Source organism: Ceratotherium simum, chromosome 8 (genome assembly GCF_057802395.1).
Source record: "Ceratotherium simum simum isolate JZ-2026a chromosome 8, ASM5780239v1, whole genome shotgun sequence".
NCBI lineage: Eukaryota > Metazoa > Chordata > Mammalia > Perissodactyla > Rhinocerotidae > Ceratotherium > Ceratotherium simum.
Genome location: NC_141907.1, coordinates 14,032,175 through 14,056,693, shown reverse-complemented (window position 1 = coordinate 14,056,693; position 24,519 = coordinate 14,032,175). Strand labels below are relative to the sequence as shown.

At 43.5% G+C, this 24,519-nt stretch overlaps 1 protein-coding gene across 1 annotated transcript in view; it reads right to left on the bottom strand.

Annotated features, from left to right (window-relative positions):
- Positions 1-232: 232 nt before the first annotated feature.
- Positions 233-24,519, bottom strand: part of LAP3 (leucine aminopeptidase 3) — a 28,539-nt gene continuing 4,252 nt past the window's right edge. The window contains exons 3-13 of the mRNA XM_004432294.3: positions 23,622-23,676; positions 23,066-23,171; positions 21,474-21,633; positions 19,939-20,103; positions 17,076-17,234; positions 11,670-11,794; positions 10,385-10,473; positions 9,179-9,281; positions 3,531-3,610; positions 1,283-1,392; positions 233-804 (exon numbers count right to left, since the gene is read on the bottom strand). Of these exons, the coding sequence (XP_004432351.1) occupies positions 615-804; positions 1,283-1,392; positions 3,531-3,610; positions 9,179-9,281; positions 10,385-10,473; positions 11,670-11,794; positions 17,076-17,234; positions 19,939-20,103; positions 21,474-21,633; positions 23,066-23,171; positions 23,622-23,676 (1,342 nt within the window). The 3' untranslated portion in view covers positions 233-614. The remainder of the gene's footprint in view (positions 805-1,282; positions 1,393-3,530; positions 3,611-9,178; positions 9,282-10,384; positions 10,474-11,669; positions 11,795-17,075; positions 17,235-19,938; positions 20,104-21,473; positions 21,634-23,065; positions 23,172-23,621; positions 23,677-24,519) is intronic.

Below are 24,519 nucleotides of genomic sequence, written 5' to 3'. Positions count from 1 at the left end.
CCCTCTCTTGTGCCTCATTTTCCTCATCTGTAAAATGGGGATAATAGTACCTACCTCACAAACGGATAAGCTCCTCATTCAGTGCCCCTAAGTGATTATTAACATTGAGAAAATACATATATCACCATGCCCCGACTTAATTCCTTAGTTCACATAACACAGCCCAAAGAGACCAAGTTATGGTATAGTAGTCACTGGGTTTACAGTAATAGAAGTAAATACCAGAGCCACATCGGAGAGCACAAAAAGCTGGATTTATTGTTTCTGACAACTACATAGTAACTTTTAGTTTGTTCCTAGCATCACAAATACAAAATACAATTTTGCTCAATTAAAAACATACACTCTGAAAAGTGACTAGGTAGTTTTTCAAAAAATTAATCATCATTCATAGAATATCTTTAAAATTTTTGCCAAGCAAGATATTAGCTTTACCTTAATAAACATCTGCATAAAATGAAAAAGCAAATCAAAGCATACAAATTTCACTTTGTTCTACATTGTTCAATAGCATCCTTTGTTTCCTTTAAAAGATTTTCATCTATTCATTCAAAAATATTTTGAAGCTCAAATGCTCACTGTAGACAGAAGGAAGGCATTTTAGAGTATCTGAACTAAGCATCTTCTTGACTGAACCGAAGCAAGAACTCTATCAGGGTCCTCGTGGGCCTCCCGGTCATGCCCTTCCGCAGATACGGAATCTCATCTTTGTTGGTCATCACTCCCGCTATGTCTAAATGCGCCCACGTGTGATGAGTCACAAATTCTTTCAGGAACGCTGCAGCTGTACATGCTCCTCCAGATCTGAAGAGAAAGACAAAAATCATTATTTAACCCCATGTAAATGTGCACCGAACACTTCATGAAGATCCTCGGTTCTTGGTAAGTAGGTTCTATGACCAGAGAGCAAAAGCTTCTGAGATCTTAAATATCAAGAAGTTAACCCAGAAACCACTTTCAGAATATTCCTTTTCAAACACAGCTTTAAACAGTAAAGGATAAATTCTAGATTCCTTTTTCCCATGGTAGTGAATTCCCGTACTATCTATCTCTTTCCCTTACCATTTGTTTAAAATGACCTTTAGATTTGAAAACATGCAAAATTTTGAGAAGCAGTTGGGAGTACCTTCAAAATTAAAGGCAATAGATATTAGTGCTCACAAGCACTACATCAAAAGGAAATTAGATAAACGTTTTGTGAAAGGGGATAAAATTGAAAATGGTCATTTTGGCAACCAGTGATGATTATAAAAAATGTATTTTTACAGCTCACTTTACACACCTGTATTTTCCAATGTTATTAACATCAGCAAGTTGGCAATCTACAACTTGTCTTGTATAATGTTCAAAGAGAGGCATCCTCCAGACACGGTCCCCTGTTTCAATGCTGGCCTAAAGAAGAAATAGGTATGAAAGTTGGAAGACTCCAGGTAAATTCACAGCACTGACGTGTTCAATGCATGAAGGAAAGAGCTGTTCTGACGTCTTACTCTAAAACAAACTAAACAACAGGTTCCAGAATTATTTCAGTTAATTAAAAGATTTACTTAAGAATTATAAAAGAAACCAAGAATGTTGTAAAACAGTCCCACAAATTTGTAGGGCATTTGTTAAAATCATCAAACAAGTATTACAGGTCTCAGTTTAAATTAATAAGCTGGTATCCTGTAGTGTATACAGGCTCTGCGGGTTTGATTAGGGTGAAATAGTCTTTGTGATGCTTGTCACCTCCGTGTGCTGGGGAAACACACGTCTGGAACTGTGCCACTGAAGACCAGATCCTAAGACAAGGTGACCTCGTCCATTCATGCAATCATTTACACACTCATTCATCTTTTACTGAATGTCTACAGAGTACCACCAGGTTTCGGGGATATAAAGAAATTTAATATCTGAGCCATCAAAGGGCCCACAGGCAAATGGGAGCAACAGATACATAAACAGATTGTTTTAATACACTGTGGTCAAAGATAAGACCGAAAAGTGAAAACTCAGGAAGCAGCAACAGAAGCTGTTATTTTGAGACAAAAGTAACTATCAGATGAATCAGCCAAAGGCTGAAAGTGGCTGCCTCCAGGAACGCAGACTGTAGACTGCTGACTGTTATTTAAATAAGGTTTATGGACATATAACTTTGATTTTTTTAAGAAGTTTAAATTTAACAAAAAAAAAGTCAAAACAACAACAACGTTGTAGGTGCTATGATGGAGAGGACACTGGGTGCACGACAGGCCAGAGGAAAGGTCCCTCACCCAGCCTGGAAGGAGACAACTGAGCCAAGTACCACAGAGGTTGGGAGGGTAGGGCCTCACAAATGAGGAGATGGCAGACATGAAGGGAAGCAGTTTAGGGTGAAAAAGAAGTTTAGGACCTTAAACCAACATCAAGAACGTACTCAGGGACATTTTGTGTTTGTTCCCCACTGGTGCAGAGTAAGCTCCCGTCAATTACTTGTTAAAGAATGAGGTGCCAGACACAGCTGTCCGGTAGCCAGGCGGACGCACAGGGTCTGGAGCTCAGGGGAGAGATGGGAGTGATGAGCAGAGAGGTGCTAGCTGAAGCCATGGGAAGAGATGAGCTTCCTGGTGAGGGCTGTGGAGAGTAAGAAGAGCCTGTGGCCCAGGACTGACCACCACCCAAATGGGCAGACAAAGGAAAAGGACGACAAAGGAGGCTGAAACAGAAGTCAGCGAAGATGGGAACCAGAAGAGATTATCCCAGAAGCCAAGAGTGGGGTGTCACCCAGAGCTCAGTTACATGCTGCCTCCAGATAGGCTAAGTGAGGCGAACGGAGTCACGTTATGGTGTTGAGTGAAAGCATGGGGGCTGCTGATGGGGGACTGGTGTCTGGAAGAGGCTGGCTGGCTGGGCGAGGGCACGGAGGAGGCACAGAGCACAGCTGTGGGAAGACGTCCTTGTCACTGCCCACTAGTGCACCAGGGCCAGCCCTGTTCACTCACAACTCACATTCATTAGAGGCCATTCCTTCTTATGAGGCTGTCTAAAACGAAAAAACAGGTCAGCAGGGCCTGTGGAGGTTCATGTGTGCTAAATGTGTCCGTGACAGGATCAAGCATGCTTTCCTTATTGAGGAGCAGAAAACCATCGTGAAAGTGCTGAAGGCACAAGCACCGAGTCAGAACGCTAAATTAAAAAAAAATGAAGCTTTTTTGAGTAATAAAAAAAGTCAAAAGCCTTGTTCTGTTAAAAAAAACAAAACAAAACAAAGGCCATTCCTTCCCTTACAAAGCTGTCCTCATAACCTTTTCCACCTCAGGGATTCTACACTGTGGCCATGGTATTTGTAAGTCATTTTCACATCCCTCTGAAGCTGCTGGGGGAGAAGAATGTGGTGTCACACCCATAATTTTGGAACATTTATAGAAAACCCAAAGCACAACGAATTGAGTTTACTGAATTTTCAATTGAAAGGCAAAACTACAACATAAAAATCACTTTAAACCGGAGTTGAAGAAGGCTAGAATAATCTCACCACCTCCATAACTTAGGTCTCTGTATATTATTCCTACCTCAAATAGTTTGTTCCACAGCCAGGATGAATTGGTGAAGACTCCAGTGGCACTGGACCCCAAAGCTATGTCCATGGCACCTGCAAGACACAAGCCCTTAGGTCAGTGTTCATTCTTTCCAGACATGATGGATTTCTCTGCTGCTCAAACCAAAGTTTAGCCTTTAACCCTATTTTGATGTCTCCCTCATTTTCAAAAATAGATAAGCTTAGGAAATCCTTACTGTATATATTTAATATCTTTGTATGTTTCTCAAGCTAGAATTCACCTTCAATTATTAAGGAAAATGGAAAAAGGGAAACAATATCAAATATCACCAATAATCTCATCCCAGGGATAACCATTATATATTTTTAATATTTCCTTCCAGACTTCTGAACTTCTTTAAAAAACATAATTAGGATCATACTGTATATGTCCAAGTATGTATTCTTCCTTTTATGCTTTAAACATTTATTCCTCTTTTGTAAACAAATGTTTGAAAGTAGTTTTAATGATTTTAAAAGTCCATTGGGGACCAGCCCCATGGCTCAGCGGTTAAGTGTGCGCGCTCCGCTACTGGCAGCCTGGGTTCAGATCCCGGGCACACACGGACACACCGCTTCTCCGGCCATGCTGAGGCCGCATCCCATATACAGCAACTAGAAGGATGTGCAACTATGACATACAAATATCTACTGGGGCTTTGGGGAAAAAAAGGAGGAGGACTGGCAATAGATGTTAGCTCAGAGTCGGTCATCCTCAGCAAAAAGAGGAGGATTAGCATGGATGTTAGCTCAGGGCTGATCTTCCTCACACACACACAAAAAAATTCCATTGGGTAGAGGTATCATAATTTACTTACTATTGCACATTTAGGCATTCCTAATTTTTCAATATTTTTAATCATATCTCAGTAAGTATCTGCTATGAGACTTTGATGCCTTTAAAAGAAATTTCTGTTATTATTTTATCATATTTATTTGTTTCATCTTCATTTCCTTCTCTGACAAATTTGTGTCCCACTGGCTGATCTCTCTTTAAAAATTAACACATTTTTAAAAATCAAGTTAAAAATCCAGATTTCCAGGTCCTCTTGAGCACACACCCCTGCATGTCAACCATCAGGTGCGGCAGCATCGTGCTGCCTTCACTGGTTCTGGAATTATTTCCTGGCAGTTTTGCCTGCTGTTTGCCTGGCCCCCGCTGTACGCTTGGGGCAGGGATCACATCTGATTCCTAGGCATATACTTAGGGCCTAGCACACTGCCTGGCACATAGCAGCTCAGTATTTATTAACAGGAAAAAGCAAAACCCACTCTTGGTCAGTACAGTTCTAGGACACTCATATGGAACGTCAGAGGAGACACTACTGAAGTCGAGGGAAGTTCTATACTTTTCGCAAGATGGCACTTGTTACCGATAAGGCATGTCCAGGTTGCTTCTCTCTCTTTTTTTTTTTTTGTGAGGAAGATCAGCCCTGAGCTAACATCCATGCTAATCCTCCTCTTTTTGCTGAGGAAGACCGGCTCTGAGCTAACATCTATTGCCAATCCTCTTCCTTTTTTTCCACCCCCCCAAAGCCCCAGTAGATAGTTGTATGTCATAGATGGACATCCTTCTAGTTGCTGTATGTGGGACGTGGCCTCAGCGTGGCCGGAGAAGCGGTGCGTCGGTGCTCGCCCGGGATCCAAACCCAGGCCGCCAGTAGCGGAGCACACACACTTAACTGCTAAGCCACGGGGCCGGCCCAGGTTGCTTCTTAATCCTTACCCATGGCTTTGCATGAACTGTTCGTTAGCATCTCTCCCAAGGAAAACTGAAACTGGAAGACAGTACTATATACACTGTTTTGTAAACTTCTTTTTTCTTCTAACAATATATAAAATTTCTATATCCTTCCATATCTTTGCAGTTGGGATTAGTCGCTGGATGACAACTGAATAATCCTCCATGTTTGTGGATAAATATTTGCAACACATCTCTGATTTAAGAAATAAAGCTTAGAGTCATCATTGCATTTTGTGAATTTTGGTCACTGACCCCACACAATGCCATAACGATTAAACTGACTCTTTCCTGGGGAAAGGAGCAGCACTCCTTCAGTATCAGATAACTGTACCATTAGGATGTTGGATTGTACATTTTTTCCAAGAAATCACAAGTGAATAACATTAATAATTAGTTAATAGTAAGAAATTACCAACAGTTGACAATTTAAAACAAATCACAGTTTTGAGGTGGTGACCCATATATGAAAACCTGTGATTCTGCACAACATCTGGGCAACTCGGGTCTGTTTGGGTCATCTGTTGCTTCAGGTTTTGGTTCTTGTTACTCCCAATTCTCTCTCAAACCTATTCACTTCCCACCACCGCTCCTGCTACCATCATCATCTATCACCTGGACTGTGGTGAGAGTCTAAAAAAAAACACTGTGGAAAATTTCAAATATACACAAAAGCAAAAAGAATAATATAACGAATGCACAGGTACCCACTAGCTAGCATCAACAATTCTCAACTCATGGGCAAATTTGTTTCATCTATATGCCCAACAGATTATTTTGAAGCCAAGTGCAGATACTGTAATATTCATCCTTAACACACACACTTATAGATCCACAAGAGTCAACAACCACACACCACTCACTAGCCTAACTGGCCTGCCAGCGTCTCCCCGGGCCCTTCTCCAGGGCACTGTGTACACTGCTGGCCAGGGACCCTTTCACGGCGCAAACATGATCTCATCGTCCCCATGCTTAACACTCTTCAGTAGCTTCCTGCTGTACTTGGCTCTGGACAAAAGCCTGTAACACAAAGGCCAGCCAGGGTCTGGCACCTCCCAGCATTGTGCGTCCCCACCCCAGCCACACTGTGCTCTTCTCCATCCTATTCACTGCTGCCCCCACGGGCCCCACCTCGCGGTGTCCTCTGCACTGGGATGCTCTTCCTTCCCGCCTCCACCCAGAGATGCCTCGTCCTTCAGAGCCAGCTCAGACGGCACTTTCAGACAAGATGCCTGACCTCCTGGACCCATGAAATCCCCAACTGCACAGGCTCCTACAGACTCCTTTTAACTCTGCTTCTCTGTGCTTGTCACTTGCAACTTTAAATCTGTCAGTGTGAGGATCTGCTGACTCTCCACTACACTACAGGCTTCACATCTGTTCTGACTCACCTCCTGTAGCCCTAGCCACTAGCAGGAGTTAAATATGTGCCAAATGTGTCAACAACCGTTCATTTGGCACCCACTATATACCAGATACTGTGACAGATGCTGGTTATTCACTGCCTATAGTCCACCTATCTGATTGGGGGATACCTCTTGTACTCATTAATACTTTATTTTTCAAGTTAGTGGTTTTTTCCATACTATTCACTTATCCTCAAAACATTCCTATCAACCCCATAAGAGTCTTGCATCAGTGTTTAAATTTCTCATAGAGGGCCGGCCCCGTGGCTTAGCGGTTAGGTGCATGTGCTCCGTTGCTGGCGGCCCAGGCTCGGATACCGGGCGCGCACCGACACACCGCTTCTCTGGCCACGCTGAGGCTGCGTCCCACATACGGCAACTAGAAGGATGTGCAGCTATGACATACAACTATCTACTGGGGCTTTGGGGGAAAAAAATAAAATAAAATTATAAAATAAATAAATAAATTTCTCATAGAAAAGATGAGCATTAACCTCAATCAAGAACATGATATCCTCTCTTAAAAGAATGGAAAACAATAGACATAAATATTTAATGTGATCCAACAGGGTTCATGGCTCTAAAGGTGATTTTATCATATACTTTATAAAATAATCTATTTTCTACCTAATTACAGAACTAGTACCACCAGCGATTTCAGAATTACCAGTAGCAGAGGCCTACTTTCCATTTTCTTTTACAAGGCACATTTGGAGCCATATATTGACGTGCTAACTGATCAGTGTTACCAGAATGGCTCCGACTACAGAAGAAACATCAAACCTCCAAGGAAGGTGATGCTGTCCCCATTCTTGTTCCATCCTAAACCACAACCATGCATTAAAAAGATGGAGAGAGGTACCATGACTGAGTGGCCACCCCCTGAACACACCACTGCTCCCACAGTCTGCTACAGGCCCGCTGTTTAAAGGACAGTAACATGGGTTCGGGTCTGCCAGGCCAGGCACATCAACCTGCATCATCTCATTTAATCTTTATAGAAACACCTCCTGTCAGTGAGGTGCTGTTATATCCCTTTTACAGATGAGACAACTGAGGCCTTGGCCAAAATCACATGCTATTAAGAGGCAAGACAAGTTTTAAAATCGGGTCTTCTATCTCTAAAGACTGCCATGAACTCGGGGTTGGAAACTATTTCTTATTCTCCCCTTTGGTCCCAGCCCCTGGAGCTCAGAAGGGGCTCAGCAGGTATCTGGGGAGCTGAAGTGAACTATGACAGCCTGCAGCCAGGGCAATGGCAGGGACAACTGGAAGGCTGACCCATCAGGTTGCCCTTCGTTTTCTGGGCCAACTTTACCACCTTCTCAAACCCCCTTCAGACTGTTAAAAAAAGGGGGTGGGCTATGACTCCTCATTTACAGAGAGAGTGTACTACCACCCACCTCACTACCGTCCCCCAGACACCAGCCGTTCAGCTTACAGTGTTTGCTGAACTGAAAAGGGAGACAAAAGACCATGAAAATACTCTAACGCTAGCTTAAAAAAAGGACTCAGCAATAACTTTGTGCACCTTTGTTAGACCCACATAGAAGGGAAACATGAACTGATTTCTGCTCAAGTAAAGGCTCACATGACCAGGGGAAGAATTAAAACCAAAGGATAGAAAATGACCTGAATTTTAATCTTAGAAGAGGCAGAGATAGAATGAATCCCTAGAAAGAGAACTGATGGACAAAGATTATGAACCTTGGGTTTTTGCAATAAGGCAACACCTGTTGTCATCCATTTAGGAATTCATTCGTTACTCTACTGAGCTGGTGGTGTTATGGCGTTCCTTCACCCCAGGCCTGCCACGTGGAGGCGCTGTATTAAAGAGGCTTTCCAAAAACTCCCTCCAATCTTCACAACTCAGCGAGGCAAACAGACTTGTCCCCAGGTATTGACGCTCGAGGGGGTCAGGTAACTTGCCCAAGGCTGACCAACTAGTAGGTGGCACAGCTGGGTGTCACCCAGGGTTGGCCATAAAGCTCCTGCTTCACGCCACACATGCACTGTGCTGCCTCTGTTAAATGAGGATCTTGCTACCTCCCCCAAATGTTATTTCTTTATATCAAGTACAGAAAGTTCAGAAAACGCAGTGGGCATCAGATACATTATGATTAATAAAAGCAACTACTGATTTTGGGATTTATCACTAATCTTTTCAGACCTGTATCAAATAGCAATTGTACCAGAAGATATCTCTTAGTGTCATTTTTAGATGTCACCCTGGATGGGCTGATCTGACCCACTGTTATTTCTTTTTTTAAAGGTATAGCCTGGAATGTTTTAAAACAACAAACATAATATTCAAAACAGTTTACAACTGCAGAGCATTTCCTTTGGTGAAGGATCTTTGAATGCAAATGGAGCAAGCCAAATTCAGCAAAATAATGCCCTGAATACAATGTGTGCGCTCTATGCCAACAAATAAGACTTGCTTCAAACAAAAGCAGGAAAAGCACGCTGTTTGACCTGTTAGGGTGGCAGCATCGATGATGACCTTTGGGTTAAAGGTGTGCGCGTAACACAGTGCATCAGCCAGTATGAGCCTCCCCTCGGCGTCGGTGTTGTCAACCTGCAGAAGAGGATCAAAAGAAAAAAGGTAAGATAATAGATAATGCAAGTGATGAATATAAAACTAGATACTCATGACAATGTTCGATTTAAAAGTAAGAAAAGCTAGTGTGACATCTGTCATGGAGTATCAAAAACATACGTATACTTCAATTAGGATAGGAATATATTTAATCTGAAGAGCAAATATAATTTAATAATCCCTGTACTAGAGCTGATGACCGAATGCTGATGACTTTGGAAGCTGAAATAAATAGAAAATGTCTGATCCATTTTACCAACAAGTTTAAACAGGAAGGGGAAAAATTTCAAGATTTCTGAAAACAAACAGGCTAAAGAGTTTAAGAAAGTTACAGCAAAGATGCTGTAACAGTGCATGTGCGGTGTGAAGCAGGAGCGAAGTGGCAGCCTGGATCTCCAGACACGAGAACTCTTGCAACTTCATATATCTTATATTCCCTTCTTTTAACTAGAGGCCCAATTATTATGGGCAGCGTGTACAAGCATGCACGTGCCCCAGGACTGCAGAATCCATGACTCAGGACAGTGTTTTCCACCTGAGCACCTAAATGGAAAAAGTAAATCATGGCACAGGTGTATCCAGAAAACAGACCATACTTCTACTGCTTTGCCATGCTCTGCAGGGCTGGCTGCAAATTCGTGGTAATTTGTGTGTACAGCATACACGAAGTAGGAGGAACAATAAGACAGGAAAGACATTCTTAAAATTCCCATAAAGAAATACTTTTGAAGCCAGCCCTAGTGGTCTAGTGGTTAAGATTCAGCACTCTCACCACTGTTCATCCCCCGGTCGTGGAACCACACTACCTGTCTGTCAGTTGTCATACTGTGGCGGCAGCTCACATGGAGAATTAAACTAACAACTAGGATACACAACCATGCACTGAAGCTTTAAAAAACAGAAAAGAAACAAAAACAAAAGAAATACTTCTGACTTTGCATGAAAAGCACCAGCAATAAAGACACCACCCTCCCCTACATGGAGCCTGTGCTCTGCACTCGTTCAAGGTTTGTTTACGTGGCTACTCGGAGATTCCTTTAGGAATACCAGAATAGGGAGGGCTATGTCTTCTGTTTACAAACCTGTATGGTCTTCCCGTTCCTGGCTCTAACAACATCCCCAGGCTTGTTGGCCTTACCACTGGGCATATTTTCACAAAGAGGGGCCAAACCTATTGGAAAAGAATATATGAAGAAACATGGAATGTGCTGGGTCCAACTACACCACCCATGGGACAGAGGCCACTGGTGGGGCATCAGAGGCATGCCAGTCACAGACGCCACCTTCACCAAGAGATCAAAGTGAGCATCACCAATGACCCAACCAAAATTATGTACATCAGCAGCAGGGAGTACACATCACCCATGTAGCATTCTTACCAAAGAGGTTTAACCTGATTCTTTCACGAAGAAAGAATCAAATAAATCCAAATCATGGAACATCACAAGACAAGCCTAGATTCAGGAATAGGGTTCTAATTAAAGAAAACTAAAGAGACACAGCAACCACATGCCATGTGTGATCCTTGATTGGCTCCTTGATTTAAAAAATAAGTAGAAATAAATAAATAGGTGTGCATGTGTATAAACATACATACATAAAATGAACATTTTTTGGACAACTGGGAAGTTTGAATTAGGTTACTATATCCCTCCTTGGAAATGATAATGGTATTGTCGTTACACAGAACGTCCTTGTTCTTAGGAGACACATGCTAAAGTATTCAGGGATGACATGTCATGCTGCCTGCAACTTACTTTCAAATAGTTTGGCAAAAAAAGGACTATGATAGTAAAGGGGGGGAGGGAGACACATGTCAAACAGACCTGGGTTCCAAGTCTACCTTCCCATGCAATGGATGTGACACTGGACAAGTCATTTAACCTATCCCCCAGCTCCCACCCGAAACATGGCAAACTCCCAGCATTGTGTCTGGCATCCTGAACTACATGAAGAGCTGCCGTGTACTGAGCATGTTTCCTGTCCCAGGCATTTTCTGTGTATCATGCCATTTAATCGGCCATAACCCCTATGAGGTAATTGTTAAATGAGTCTGCAATGCCGTTCCACCCTGACTACTGAGCATTTTTTACTGGAGTAAGCCGCAAACTTGACATTATGTGCCCCTGACTGCTAACCACTTTTCGCAGAAGTACAACAAATCAATTCTAGCTACAGCCCATGACTGTAAAACACATTTAACTCGATCAGCTCAGACTAGAAAACATTTAGCTAAACAGCTTCTGCTTGATGAAAAGCTATTTAAAAACCATTTCTTGCAGGTTAGAGGAAATCAGGTTTGTTGTCTGTTCTACCATGTGACTGGATTCCAGAAGCTCTCCAAGACACACTCCCTCGCCCACTCACCTATGACGTTGATGGGCAGATCGAGCTTGGCAGCAGACACGATGGCTGAACATATAGTGGCAGCTCCTCCCATGTCACCCCTCATGAGGTCCATGTTTGCAGAAGCCTTGATGGAGATGCCACCACTGTGGGGGAAGGACAACGTGCAATATTAATACTAAAGAATAGGCCAAAGTCACTTTCTTAAAAAAGAACAGATAAGCTGAGGGTTAACTACCACATAAAGGCACCATCTACCTGGCAAAGAAAATTCAAATTTCCAAACTGAGAGTCTGAATAATTTCAACATTTTAAAAGATGATATTGTAGTCTTTATAAAAATATAGATGGGTGTCTTAGCTCATTTTATTTCTATTTGAATGACAGTTACGCAGTGCCACTGGAAACATTACTACATCATGCAATCAGTGCTGCTCAAATTCCATCTCTGTATTAGCTCATTAACTTTTTTTTTTTGTGAGGAAGGTCAGCCCTGAGCTAACATCCAATGCCAATCCTCCTCTTTTTTTTGCCGAGGAAGATTGGCCCTGACCTGACATCTGTGCCCATCCTCCTCTACTTTATACGGGACGCTGCCACAGCATGGCTTGACAAGCAGTGCGTTGGTGCGCGCCCAGGATCCCAACCTGCGAACCCTCGGGCCACGGCAGCAGAGTGCGCGCACTTAACTGCTACGCCACCTGGCCAGCCCCTCATTAACTTCTGACTGCCACACAGATTTGTCTTTTCAGCAAATTTTATGAATCGATCAACTTACTGAACCTTAAGGTCACAAACTGTTAAGGAAAGCTGACAAGCTCATGGAAGACTGGAGGATCCCTCTCCACCCAGAGGAGGACAGAGGGAGGACAACATCCTCCGACACCCCCAAGGTGTGGTAGATCCTGCCGACGGCGAGGACAACCTGGGTCAGGCACCGGCACGAGGAGGGTGCTGGCCCGGAGCCTCAGAGACAGCACTCAACCACGGGAGCTGAGGAGGGTTTCAATCAGCAAGATACCCAACTACTTCCCCAAAGCAGCTTCTATAACTACCTAGTGACTTTTCTGCTTCTGGTTTGTAAGAGTCTAGAAGCGACTTGCTTCACAGGCTGTGCACAGCCAGGGGCTCGACTCTGAGTTTTAGTTGCGATGTGCTGCTGACTTGCCCTGGTGACCCTGGAGCCAGCCTACTCCCTGCCCGAGGTCAGCTTTCCTTAGAAATCAGATCCTAATTCTCACTCACCTCAGAAGCACCTGGTAATTAGATGGCTGTCATTTACACCCAGAATTATAGATTATCCAGTGGCTCAGAATAAGAAAAGAAATACACTCTTGGTCCAAAAAGTCCAGGGATAACCCCATGGGGGCAAAGGGAGGAGGCTGGTGCATGAGGCTGTCATCTCTCTACTCGCCACATCTATCTCAAGGCCATTTCTGTTCTGGGAGTTCCACTCTATTCGTAAGGCTATCATTCTAAAGTAGCCGCTGTCAAAGATCAGCAGTTATCTTTGCTCACCCTTTAGATCTCTCTCGAATCCACCCATTTCTCTTCTACTGCATCCATCCCAGTTGAGTCTGCCACCACTTGTCATTCGGATGTCTGCCATGGCTCCTATACGTTCAGGTCTCCTGTATCAGTTTTACTCCCTTCATTTCATTACCTACACAATTACCAAATTTTTACCAAAAAAAAAAAAATCTATCTCAATCAAAATCCCAGTAGACTTTTTTTATGTGTGTAAAAAGTGGCAAGCAGGGGCCGGCCCGGTGGCACAGAGGATAAGTGCGCACGCTCCGCTCCGGTGGCCCGGGGTTCGCAGGTTCAGATCCCGGGCGCGCACTGACGCACCGCTTGCCAAGCCGTGCTGTGGCAGCGTCCCATATAAAGTAGAGGAGGATGGGCATGGATGTTAGCCCAGGGCCAATCTTCCTCAGCAAAAAGAAAAGGATTGGCATCAGATGTTAGCTCAGGGCTGATCTTCCTCAAAAAAAAAGGCAAGCAGGGCCGGCCCTGTGGCTTGGTGGTTAAGTGCGCGCGCTGTGATGCTGGTGGCCCGGGTTCGGATCCCGGGTGCGCATCGAGGCACCACTTCTCCGTTCATCCTGAGGCCGAGTCCCGCATACAGCAACTAGAAGGATGTGCAGCTATGACATACAACTATCCACTGGGGCTTTGGGGGGAAAAAATAAAATAAATAAAATCTTTAAAAAAAAAAAAAAAAAAAAAAAAAAAAAAAAAAAAAAAAAAAAAGGCAAGCAGATTCTAAAATTGATATGCAAATACAAAGGACACAGCCAAACTAATTTTGAAAAAGAAGAGCAAAGCTGGAGGACTCCTATTACTAGATTTCAAGACAAAGCTGTAGTAATCAAGCTACTTGGTCACAAGGTCCTGGTGGTGGGACACAGAGTTCAGAGGAAGACCCACAATTATATGGTCACCTGATTTAACAATGGTACCAAGGTAGTTCAACGGGGAAAGGATAGTCTTTTCAACCAATAGTGTTGAAACAAATGAATATCCATACGGAAAGGGAAAATAAACAAGCCTCAATGCTTTCCACAGCACACACAGAAATTCAAAACGGACCATAGCCTTAAGAGCTAAAACCACAGACTTACAGAAGAAAACAGAGACCCTGGCATAGGCAATAATTTCTTAAACAGGGAAAAAAAGCATGAACTATAAAATGAAAAATAAATAAATCACACTTTATCAAAATTAAAAACTTCTCTTCGAAAGACACCACTTAAAAAAATGAAAAGTCAAGACAGTGGGAAAAAATATTTTTAACGCGTGACAAAAGACATATCTAGAATATAAAAAAACCTTATAACATAAAACAAACACTCCTATAAAAAAGGGCCAAAGATTTGAACAGTCACTTCACTAAAGAAGATATACCAATGGCCAACAAGCACATTAAAAAATGCTAAATATCATTAGTCAGAGAAATGCAAAGTAAACCTCAAAGAGATGCCACTACACACTGGAATGGCGAGAATTAGAAAGAATGACAATATCAAATGTCGGGAGGATGTAGAACAATGAGAACCCTTGTACATTGATGGTGGGAATGCAAAATGTTATAACCACTTTGGTAAAGTTTGGTAATTTCTTATAAAGTTAAACATGCCATTATTATACAACTCAGTGACTCCTCTCCTAAATATTTTCCCAAGAGAAAGACAAACAGATATCCACACAAAGGCTTGTAGACCATCTTGGCTTTATTTCTAATAATCCTTAACTGGAAACAACCCAAATTTCTATGAACAGATGAATGGATAAACAAGTTTTGGTATTTCCATACAATGGAATACTACTCAGTGATAAAGAGAACAGATTACTGATATGACCAACAACACGGATAAATCTCTGAGATATTACGCTGAGAGAAAGAAGCCAAACATGAAAAGTTCCACGTATACGAATTTCTGTACAGTCAAAACTAAGCTAGGGGCCAGCCCCGTGGCTTAGCGGTTAAGTGTGCGCGCTCTGCTACTGGTGGCCCGGGTTCGGATCCCGGGCGCACACCGATGCACCGCTCGTCTGGCCATGCTGAGGCAGCGTCCCACATACGGCAACTAGAAGGATGTGCAACTATGACATACACCTATCTACTGGGGCTTTGGGGAGAAAAAAAAGGAGGAGGACTGGCAACAGATGTTAGCTCAGGGCCAGTCTTCCTCAGCAAAAAGAGGAGGATTGGCATGGATGTTAGCTCAGGGCTGATCTTCCTCACAAAAAAAAAAAAAAACTAATCTAGAGTAACAGAATGATGATGGCTGTCTGAGGCAGGGAGTGGGGAGGGAACAACTGCAGAAAGGCACAAGGGAGCTTTTGGGGGCCAAGGAAATGTTCTATTTTCATGATAGCGGTAGCTGTTACAGGGGTGCCTGCATCTGTTAAAACTCATTGAACTGAACACTTGAAGGATAAATTTTATCTAACCTAGTTTTTTGGTCAAGTAATCTAGTTTTTTGGTCAAGTAATCCTTTTTAAGTCTCACACGTAATTAGCATCCCTGATACTAGTATTCAGCAGCGAATGCTTTCCATGGGAAATACTGAGCTATACCGTCTTTTCCAACTCAGCTGCTCCTTGGTTGAAACAACCAGAGCGAGTTTCCAATTCCAAGGAATACTTACGGTTTAACAAGATCAATGGGAGCTAGACTGGTCAGCTAAAAAGAGGAACCTGAAGCAAGCAAAGGGAAAGACAGTATAATCCAAACAGCTGCATCCCCATTATCCACGTGGGGACTCGTTCATATCTACAGAGGAGAATCAAAGCATGTGCTGGAAAGAGTATAGACATTTTAAAGAAAGACCCAAGTTCGACTTCTGACTCTATTTATTAGTCGTGGGGCTTTGAACAAATTACTTAACCCCTGACGCACAGTTTCCTGACCTGTGGAATGTCCACAATGCCTGGCTCCTGGGGGTAAGAACAGGGCTAATATATTTAAGATGCCTAATAGAGTGTCTGACACATAATAAGTATTTTATAGTGGTAGCTTAATACATTTAAAGTAACCTATAAGATTTGACCAAACACCATGCTTTTGAAGCAAACTACAGCCATGTGTCACTCAATGATGGGGATACATTCTGAGAAATGCATCACTAGGAGATTCTGTCATTGTGCAAACATCACAAATTGTATTGAAGAGGAACAAAATTTGCCATCCTGAAATGTAACTCTTTAACATGAGAATTATTTTAGGCTGATTATTTTTAAGCAGCAAAAGACTCAAAGTTGTTTTTGTTACCTCCTCCTCAACTGCCTAAAAGAATTAAGATAAAAAAAAAACCTGTCTCAGGAAGCGAGCTATCACCTTAGCATAACGCGAACTAGGTGGTAGACAGGGAGGAACCTAGAGAAGCCTGTTTGTTGGCTCCCCTCTGTGTTCTTCTGTTTCTGTGTGGCCAAACACTTGTTTTCCAAACGTTTGTTCCTTTTCACCTACCTGTGAATTGCCTTCCTTCTCTTTGAAGTCCCTGACTCTCCCCACCCCCATCTTTTGTCTTTAGCTGACGATCGTATTTAAGGTGAGGGCTTCGGCCATTAGGGTGAGTTACTCAGTTTTCCTGGGTTTCTCCCATGTATACATGTTATTACACTTTTGTTTGTTTTTCTCCTGTTAATGTGTCTCACGTCAATTTAATTCTTAGACCAGCCAGGAAAAGGTAGAAAGGTAGAGGAAAACTTCTTCCTCCCCTCAGTACTTATGCAAACCTAGATGGCAGCCTACTACCCCCCTAGGCTATATGGTACTAACCTTACAGGACCACCATCATATATGTGGTCCATTGTTGACCGAAACGTCGTTATGCAGCACACTCACTGTTTACACCACATGATACAAGTTCATACAAAGCACTGACCAAAATACAAAGCACAGATACAGTAAAGAAGTACCTGTCAAAGGTAATTCCCTTCCCAACAAACACCAGGGGCGGTTCACTTGCATTGGGGCTGCCTCTGTAGTGAATTTCCAAGAAGACTGGAGGCTCGTCAGATCCTTTGGCCACACTTAGGAAGGAGCCCATTTCCTGTTCCTCAATCCAAGCCTTGGGTCTATAGGGCAGAAAGGGAAAAAAGTAAATACACTTTCTTATCTCTATTTCCAAATAACTTAGAAAAAGCTCATCTGTGGGTAAAAAAGTATACAACTCTTAAAATATACACACATGTTAAGCCATCAATTATCCTGTCCTATTCGCCTTCTGTATATTCTTGGGCCAGCCACTTGATTCTGAGCCTACTTCTTCATCTATAAAATGAGGTCAATGATACATCCATCAAAAGATTATCTATAGAACTATTAAGAGAATTCACACATGGAACACAATATAGTGTCAGGTAATAGTGCATAGACAATAAATAATTACTACTTGATTTTTTCCCTAATCTACTTAGATATTTCTAAAGTTTTAATTTAAACATGAAATTAGCAAGGCTCTGAGACCATAAAGGGTGCTTAGAGATAGTTAAGGGGTCCATTTGTTTTATTTTTGACATTTCTAAAAAAGAAAAATGAAAAAAAACCAACAAACAAAAAAACCAACAAAACCATCCCTCCACTGATTGGATTAAAATATCCTATTTCTTGGCTTCTTTAGAATTGCTGGATTTCGATCTTTTCAATGTTGGTGACACTATTTGTCACAGTTTCAACTGCAGTTTGAGATGTCTGCCTGAAGCAAGAAAACTAATTAGCTAGTACTTAATAGACCAGGATCAATGGGAGTAATTTAATGGGAATAGTCCTCGGTGCCAACAGAAAACAGATGCCATATCGCTATTTGTTCTAGGCTGGGGGTACAAAAGGGCTTTGTATTGATTTCTGGCCACAGTAACTAGGCTGGCAGAGAAATTCTACACTCCTACAGACAGACCAGCAACAACCACATCCAAGGAACGCTCCTCCTGCACTTGCCTATCCATTTGTTAAAACTATTAAACTAGGATTGCACCACGGAGAAATGGCCACCAAACTTCAGAGGGAAAAGAATATAAAAATGGAAGGTATGACAATAAAAAAAAATCACTTCAAAAGAAGTAAGGGTGTATAACGTGGGTATTTTTAATCATAAACGCAGTACTTGATGTTTTATTAAAGTCCTGCCCTTCTGGAAGTACTGTCTGTATTTCTTTGATCTATGACCACCTACACTAGAGCAGGGTTGGCACACTCGTCTTGGTTTAATGAGTTACACTCCTCCCATCTGACCCGCCTCATCTCTGGCTGAACCTTCCCTGTGCTCAGCCACTAGCCTTGCAGTTCCCCAAGAGGTCACTGCACACGGGCTTCTACACCTGAAACACCCTGCCCCACTCTCTTGGTCTCTTAACTTTTAAGCAAACTTCCAGACTCTGCCTAGGCACCATTTTTGTTGGCAAGCTTTTTCAACTCTCCCACAATCCTCCTCGCCTCTCTCCTCCTGTAGCACCCTCTGCATACCCCATTTACCTGTCTATTCCTTCCTATAAGGTCCTTGCTTCTCTGAGGACAAGGACCACCATCATCCATCCCTGTTGCCAAACTCCCAGGCACAAAGGAGGCGCTGTCACTGATGTGTAAGCCCACAGCCACTGTTTGCTGATACAAAGTGGCTGTGGTGTCTCCTCAAACAAAAGAAGGAATAGTTTTTGCCAAGACACCTTTATAGAGTCTAAACATTGCTACCAGTTAAATATATGCTAATCATTCCAAACATATTATCAAGCTCAAAGTGCTGTGTTTTCTATAGATCACCCATTTTTCTTCACTCTGTCTAGACCATAGGGGTTTTCCAGAAAAATATGAACTCTAATCACAATTAGGTACTGAAGAATTCTTGTAAACGGAAGCCCCCTGGAGAAACAACTTTGAAGAATTCTTTAGGTAAAGCAAACAGGCAATTTATTTTAAATATAAATCTGCAAATGCTCAGACTTGGTTTGCTTAAAGGGCTGTGGAGAGATCCCAAGAGGGTACCGGAACCTGGACAGGCAGCCTTTTATGTCCAACAGCCCAGCTACTGAGCATGGCACCTCAGGACTGCCTGGGAACACCAGCGCTGCCGTCTAGCTCAGGGAATCTACCAGTCAGAAACTCGCATGCCATGCCAAGCTGGGCATGCTGTGTTCTTCACTTGTGTCAAGACGAGAAAAGATAAGAAGAATTCACCAGAACAAAACAAAGTTCCTCAAAAAATTAAACAAGAGTTACCATTTGATCCAACAATTCAACTCCTGGGTACATGTCTGAGAGACATGAAAACATACGTCCACACAAAAACTTGTACACTAATGCTCACTCCCTACAGCATTACTCACAATATCCAAAAGGTAGAAACAACCTAAATGTCCATCAACTGGGGGTGGGGGAGAGGAAAATGAGGAGTGACTGCTAATAGGTACAAGGTTTCTTTCTGGGGTAATGAAAATGTTCTAAAATTGACTGTGGTGATGGTAGCACAACTCTGTGAATATACTAGAAATCACTGCATTGCATACTTTACATGGGTGAATCGTAAGGTATGGGAATTACATTTCAATAAAGCTGTAGTACGCAGTGTGAAGTCATGACACTTCATGGCATGCTCTCAAAGGAAAGGTATGATGGAAAGAACTTCAAACTGAGCCCTTATCCCAGCTTGGGTGGGCTGCTGGTGGGTCATCTCACCTCTCTGGTCTCAAGTTACTCCTCTGAAGAGTGAGGGAGCTGGACTTGTAGGATCTCTAAGGCTCCTCGGGCTGCAACATCCTATGAGTCTACGACATAATCCTGAATTACCTGATGTGGACCTCTGTTTTACTACTAGCACTTGTGAGATTCTTCTCAATAATTTTGGCAAATTTGGTTGGCGTCATCTCGTTGGCTGGAGTCTCCATCAAGTGGCGTGCCAAGTTCTGCCCAGAAGCAAAGAGGAATCCTTTCTGCCAGGCCTCCTGATCTCCGCTGGCAGAAGAAAGCACAGGGTCACTGTCACACAACCTCTCCAGAACACTGACCATGTCACAGCTAAAAGGGGCCCTTACCTTATAAAAACAAAAGAGGAAGACTACCAGTGAAAAACGATGGACACACGGGACCTGGGGTGATCTGACCCAGGCGGCAGACAGCAGGGTGCGAAGAGCTAGAAAACACGGCCCCAGTGAGCCGAGCTAGAGGAGACCTGGGCAAGCATTTTACTTCAGAATCCGCATATGTATAAAAAGGGGTTGGACTGATGGGTCTTGGAAGCACTAAATACACCACACAAATTAATGGAAGAGGTTTCCACAGAAAGACCTGTCTTGTCCTCCTTCACTGCTCCAGGAATGGCACAGCCCCAGTGCTAACAGTAGAGCAAGCGTCCTACGATCCTGATGTGGAATTGGAGACCGTTCTGCCTTCTTTTTGCCTGAGTCAGGGCTCTAAACTCCAAGCCACCAGAGGGCAAGGATCAGCTTTCGGAGAGAAAGGATACAGGCATGCGCTTCATGATCCTAGCTCTCCTTGTGCACAACAGGAATTAATATGGGCAGCGTGGCGATGGAGAAAACAACAACTCTGTTTAGAGGGATTATCATGTGCCACACACTTGACAGGTTTTGCTTTCAATCATCATAAAAGCTCTATGAAATCAGAACTACAACTCTACTAAACAGATGAAGAAAATGAAGCATGGAGAGATTTCAGTCACTTAACTGAGGTTACCCAGTGTGTAGGCTGGAGCCAGGATTCAAAGCCAGGTCACAGAGCCCTCACTCTTAACTGCTACATCACAGGTGCCGACCACCGGGCCGTGCCAAGACCCCCACTGTCCTCACAGCACCTTCTCCTGAAGGTCTCACACTGACTGTTGACGACAGCAGGTCCCTTGTCTCCCAGAACCCAGAATAGGGCTGGAATGCAGTAGGCGCTCAATAAATCTGCTGCAGGATGAGTGTCCCTACTAGATCATGAGGGCAAGGACCATATCCCTCCATCTGTGCTCTCTGGCATTTACCACAGGGCCAGCAGATGCTGGTTAAATGGAATTATCTGGATTAAAACCTGCTGAGACCTGTCTGTCATCTTGTTCCCTCCTCCTTCAAGGAGCCAACTTGGTTTGGCTTCCTACTAACCAGCATGCATGCAGGGGTCTAGGGACTCATGGGGGAACACGCATATAATGAAAGCCAGGAGCAGAACGTGGGGATGGTTATACTCTAACAATGGCTAAGGAGGTCACAGACAAGCCACACAGCGGTGCCTGAGACTGAAAAGCAGGCAGTTCGTATCCAAAAGGCCCCTCAGTCAGAACGCCAGGGAATGCAACCCTGCTCGTGGTTTCATTCCCTCACCTTCCATGGAGTTGCGCTGACACGACCGGCTTCTTTTTCTGCTTGAGGTCATCATACTCATAGAGACCAAGCACTGCTCCTTCCGCAGCCGCCTGGGCATCTCCACAGGGATCCACCTCCACAGAAGAGAGCTCCAGGTCCTGAACCTGCCTGCACCCCGCTTCAAAAGGACAGAGGAACCAGAGAATCGGAGTCAGTCAGAGACAGCTCGGATAGCAGAAGGCAGAGGCAAGGTGTGGTGTGCTGAGGAAACAACAGGATTGGGGTTCAGATCTCAGCTGTGACACTTGGCCATTCTGAGCCCCCGTTTCCTTTTGTGTAAGATGAGGATGTGCACACCCCTCACGGGAAGTGGGAGGACAGACCGACGGACAACGTGACTGGTCTAGCTCCTCGCAGAGTGGGCCCTCAGAAATGGCTGCTACTACAAGTATTACTTCTGAAATCTAGGATTTCCTGATGAAGCATCCCAACCCCCAAGAACTTGCCAGATTAAAAATGACAGAAAAATGATGACACTGAAATTATATCCAACGAACTGAGCACAACCCATTATTAACCCAGCATTTTATTAAGATCGGGTCAGCAAAAACTCCCAAATAAAAGTTATGAAATCATCACTCAAAATGAATGCTGAAAATAAATTTAACAAGCACACACAATATATAGGGGGCCAAAGATCGATCAATCAAGCCAATTATCACCGGCTCAGCAATGCTTTCAAAGCATCTTTAAGCAGCCTCCGCGGTGAAGGCTTCATCCTGCCGCTCAGCTCAGAAGGGACCCAACGGCCTCTACCTCAACTATTTTTTTTTTTTTGTGAGGAAGATCAGCCCTGAGCTAACATCCTTGCCAATCCTCCTCTTTTTGCTGAGGAAGACCAGCCCTGAGCTAACATCTATTGCCAATCCTCCTCCTTTTTTTCCCCTTTTTCTCCCCAAAGCCCCAGTAGATAGTTGTACGTCATAGTTGCACATCCTTCTAGTTGCTGGATATGGGACACGGCCTCAGCATGGCCGGACAAGTGGCACGTCAGTGCGCGCCCAGGACCCGAACCCGGGCCGCCAATAGCGGAGCACGCGCACCCAACCACTAAGCCATGGGGCTGGCCCCTCTACCTCAACTCTTACACCATCCACGTGACAAAGTGGGGCAGGCACACACCTTTGGTAACTAGTGACAGAAAAGCACTCCACGCTTTGCTTCCATTTTCTCTGATCTGTAAATATGACGACTCCATGTGATTTAAAAGTTGGGCAACACCACGGTTGCATTACAAAAACGAAAAAATCCACACCCCAGAACTTTCTGATAAAATAGAGCTCTGAGGTCAATACTGCACAAGTGAACAAATATGAAACCTCCAAACACAAGCCAAAGAAATATAAAGTTCCATAAATTAACCTTCTGTATCTAATATAAGGCCAAGCATGCTGGGGGAGGGAATGGAATATTTGTTCAGATGAGACACTTCTGTGTGTATGTGGGAGGGGTGGTGATGGAAAGAGGATAAGAAGAGGGGGAGACAGGTCATCTTAAAGAGTAGATCCCTAGGAATCGTTACCAAGATTAAAGTTCAAAAGAAAAGTAACCTGCAACGGCAGCTCTGATGTTTTCTTTGCCTTCGTGCCAGTTTTCCTGGTCATCAATGTCGGCTGCCTTTCTGCCGAGGCCGACCACCACCACGCTGGGGAAGTCCTGTCCCGCAAACACACAAAATCAGCCAGTTATGTCTTTAAAGCATTCATTTCCAGCAAGGAATGGAACATGAGCTCCCGCAGGACTACCTTAACCTTGGCACAGGACAAAATCACTGGGAAATTGTGGTTGTTGGGTTTTTCAGCCCTGTACCTTGGTAAAATTGTATAATGTGTGTGTTTGAAAGGTAGAGTGAGGATAATCCTGCAAATAATTCTATGTAAGAATTACCACCACTACGGCCTGCAAACTGACTACAAGAGACGCAGGACTTTTTGACAGCAATTTGTCTCTTTTCAAACTTAAATAATACTTATGGCTTAATACTGGGGTAAAAATGTACATACAATCTAATACAAAATTTTCTGCACGACTATGCAGCCACAGTACTTGGCACACAGTAGGTGCTCACTAAGGGTTTGCCGAATTAACCTTATTGGCATCTCATACCTTATGCAGACCATAAAAGGTTCGGATTTTGCCTGCCTTCAGAGGTGGTCCAGATCTGAAACAAGAGGAAATAATTGTTTTAAAAATTACAGTTTGCTCTGCTCCCTGGAGAAGTGACATATACATACCTTTAGCATGATTACAATATTCTGCTGCTTCTGTGAAGTTGCTGCATTTATGTTTTTATCAAAAAACAATTCTCTCAGGTCATATTTCTCAGATGCAGCACTTCTAATTCTAGCTCAAACACTATTTAGCAAACTTCCAGATTAGATTTGAATTACCATCTTCTTTTTTTGTGTGTGTGAGGAAGATCAGCACTGAGCTAACATCCATGCCAATCCTCCTCTTTTTGCTGAGGAAGACCGGCCCTGAGCTAACATCTATTACCAATCCTCCTCCTTTTTTTTTCCCCCTTTTTCTCCCCAAAGCCCCAGTAGATAGTTGTATGTCATAGCTGCACATCTTTCTAGTTGCTGTATGTGGGACGCCGCCTCAGCATGGCTGGACAAGCGGTGCATCAGTGTGCGCCCGGATCCGAACCCAGGCCGCCAGTAACAGAGCGCGTGCACTTAACCGCTAAGCCATGGGGCAAGCCCCCCCGATTAGATTTAATACATATTTATTTGAAAACGACTAGGGAAAGAGATGCCATGGATGGGTAATCCATGGCTGCAGAGGAGACCTGAGCGCTGGATGAGGGCTGACCTGATTCTTAAATCTTTCTAGTAAAAGATACAAGACACCAACCTAAGTGGTTGACTTGACTGCAGCATGTTCAGCTTGGAGGTTATTTGCAGGGGCTTATCTACAGAAGAGCTACTGGGCAATTTCCAAACAAAATGGGTGGCAATACACGATTATAGCCAGAGGACGGAATGCCCTGGTGCCGCAGCCG